Source organism: Lagopus leucura, unplaced genomic scaffold (assembly GCF_019238085.1).
Source record: "Lagopus leucura isolate 7727_CA_CO unplaced genomic scaffold, USGS_WTPT01 Super-Scaffold_760, whole genome shotgun sequence".
NCBI lineage: Eukaryota > Metazoa > Chordata > Aves > Galliformes > Phasianidae > Lagopus > Lagopus leucura.
Window position 1 is genome coordinate 13,240,926 of NW_024962257.1, and position 2,716 is coordinate 13,243,641.

The 2,716-nt window shown below is 58.0% G+C and overlaps 1 protein-coding gene across 2 annotated transcripts in view; it reads left to right on the forward strand.

Moving 5' to 3' along the window:
- The window catches only part of ALG1 (ALG1 chitobiosyldiphosphodolichol beta-mannosyltransferase), a 10,659-nt gene continuing 7,943 nt past the window's right edge, over positions 1-2,716 (forward strand). Inside the window, exon 1 of one of the 2 annotated variants that reach the window (XM_042864496.1) lies at positions 1-37. In XM_042864496.1, the coding sequence (XP_042720430.1) occupies positions 16-37 (22 nt within the window). In that variant the 5' untranslated portion in view covers positions 1-15. Of the gene's footprint in view, positions 38-2,099; positions 2,107-2,716 lie in introns of those variants that run through there. The other variant, XM_042864497.1, reaches the window with a different exon arrangement.

Genomic DNA, 2,716 nt, shown 5'->3' on the forward strand with positions numbered 1-2,716 from the left:
AAGCACCAGCCAAGCATGACCCACAGCAGCACCAGAGGTAAGTGAGTGACAGTGGGAGGCTGCCAGCCTTTCTAGGGAGGTCTGTGGGGGGCTCAGACTTGGGATGCTGCTGGGAGACTGCTGAGGCTTCTCCAGCCCTCAGACCATCGCTGCCTACTGTTCTGCTGTGTTGGCATCTACAACACTGCTGGGGATGCTGTGAGTGTATCAAGAGCATGGCTCAGAGGTTGCTTTGGGATAGTGGTCAAGTGATAAAAAAATATGTATAAGGAGAGATCACAAAAATCCTGGGGTGTGTTTGCTTTGTGGGAAACCACCTAGCATCGGAACTTGTGCAACTCTGTGGGAACTGGTCTCTACAACTTTCTGAAAGCAGCTTGTAGTGAGGTGGGGTTTGGGCTCTTCTGATGTGTAACCAGTGATAGGATGAGAGGTAATGGCCTCAAGTTTCACAGGAGGTTGGTTATTTGGAAAAGTTTCTCTGAAAAAGAGGTCAGATGCTGGAATGAGTTGTCCAGGGAGGTGGTTGAGTCGCTGTCCCTGCAGGTTTTTGTTAGCTGTTGTACTGAGGGACAGTGTTTAGTGGGGAAATATGGTGGTAGGTGGACTGTTGGACTGGATGATCTCGGAGGTCTTTTCCAATCCTGGTGACTCTATGATTCTGTTACTCAGTCTGGAGAAGAGGAGGCTCAGGAGAGACCTTATCACTCTCTACAACTCTTGAAAGGAGGCTGTGGTGAGGTGGGGGTCAGCCTCCGCTCCCAAGAGCGAGAGGATGAGAGAGAATGGTCTCAAGTTGCATCAGGGGAGGTTTCAGGTAGGTTAGTAAGAAAAATGTCTTCTCAGAAGGTGAGGCATTGGCACGGGCTGCCCAAGGAGGTGGTGGAATCACCATCTCTGAAGGTGTTCAAGAACTGTGGAGATGGGGAACTGCAGGACGTGGTCAGTGGGCACTGTGGGATGGCTTGGGGTTGGACTTCACAATCTCAGAGGTCTTTTCAAACCTTAAAAATTCCGTAAATGAACACATCATCCGTGTGCGAGATGGGGTTACTGCACAGCGGGTAACGAATCCACCTTCAGGCAAGGAGGCGGCTACAACTGAGCACTGCTGTCTGCCTGCAGGAGCTTCCTGCAAACCCAACCCCCCGTCCTTACCCAAACACCATGCTGCCATCCCTGCGGATGCCGAACTGGGCGTTCTGCAGGCCGCGGGCGTTTTGCACCAGCCTGCCGTCGCTCACCACGTTCCCCAGGCACTCCCCGCTGCTCATGTCGAAGTAACCGCCGTTCTGAGCCACCAGGCACCGGCCCAGCCGCGCCGTCTCCTCCACGGTGACCCTGCGCCGCTCCCCGCAGCCCCCGGCACCGCCGGGCTCCAGCACCGACAACGTCCTCAGCGGGTTCCTCACGAAGGTGAAGTGGCCGTAAACGGCCCGGCGCTGCTCCTCGGCCGAGGAGATGTAGGAAACGAAGGTCCGGGTGGTGGCCGCGGGCAGCCCCGTGCTGTTGTCGCCGGGCCAGGTCTCGTGCGTCACGTTACCGTGCCGGACGGGCTGACAGTCCCTGACGTGGCGGTGGCCGTGCCGCGGCCCGTGCTGCCCGGGCGGGTAGGGCTGCAGCAGCCGCAGGCCGGAGGCGGCCCTGTAAGACAGCAGCGCGGGTTCACGGAGCGCTCTCGCCGCCGGAGCGAGGCCTCCGCTTTCCCCTTCTAGAGAAGGGGAGACCCCGACCGAGGGAGACCGGGCCCCACGGGAGCCACTCACCCGACGCCGCCCGCCGCCTGCAGCCAGCCCAGCGCCGCCACAGCCAGAGCCCACCGCCGCCGGTCCGCGGCCCCAGCCGACGTGGAGGCCGCCATCTTGGCGGGAGCGCCCCCCCGCCCCCCTCGCGCTATTGCGCCCCCTGGCGGCGGGAGGCCGCGCAGCCTTCCGTTCGGAGCGCGGGGCTCAGCCGGCTGGGAGCTGCAGCGCGGCGTCCGTCGGTGGCCGCGGGATGCGGAGCTGCTGAGTCTGAACCACGGCGAGCGGCGGAATCCCAATCTGCAAGAGGATCAGTAGGCAAGCACGGGAAAACTCGTGGTGTGAGACAGAGGAGGTTTAGTCGGTAAAGCAAAATTTGCATGCTCACATAAGTGCAAAACAAATGAAGGCGATTCTGCTGTCTCCCATAAGCTGGGAGATGTTCATTGCACGTAATGTGGGCGGACGTGGGCAACGTTCCCTTGGACAGCTGCAATGCACTGCTGTCGGCAGCACTGGTAGTAGAGGAACCCTCCGAGCAATCCTGCTGCCACAGCTCTGTGATATGAAGAGCACCTGCCTGTGGAAAAGGTCATGGCACAAAGCGATGCGGCTGGCCTCAGTGATGGCCTGTACTCCTTTAAAGATCATATGCACTGGGCAGGCTGAAGTAAGGATTAGTCCAGGAGATCAAATGTACAACTGAATGGTGAGACAGGAGGCAGAGATCTATCTCCATATTGTCAGTTAATAGTAAGATTCCTACCTGTTTTAAAAAATAAAAGTAAAAATAAGAATTTCCCCAAGAGACTGTGAGCTGCGAGAGGGGGTCCAGAGGAGCCACAAAGGTATCAGGGGCTGCAGCACCTCCACTACAAAGACAGGCTGAGGGAGCTGGGCTTGTTCAGCCTGGACAAAAGAAGGCTGGGGGTGACCTCATTGCAGCCTGCAGTACCTAAAGGGAGCCTACAGAC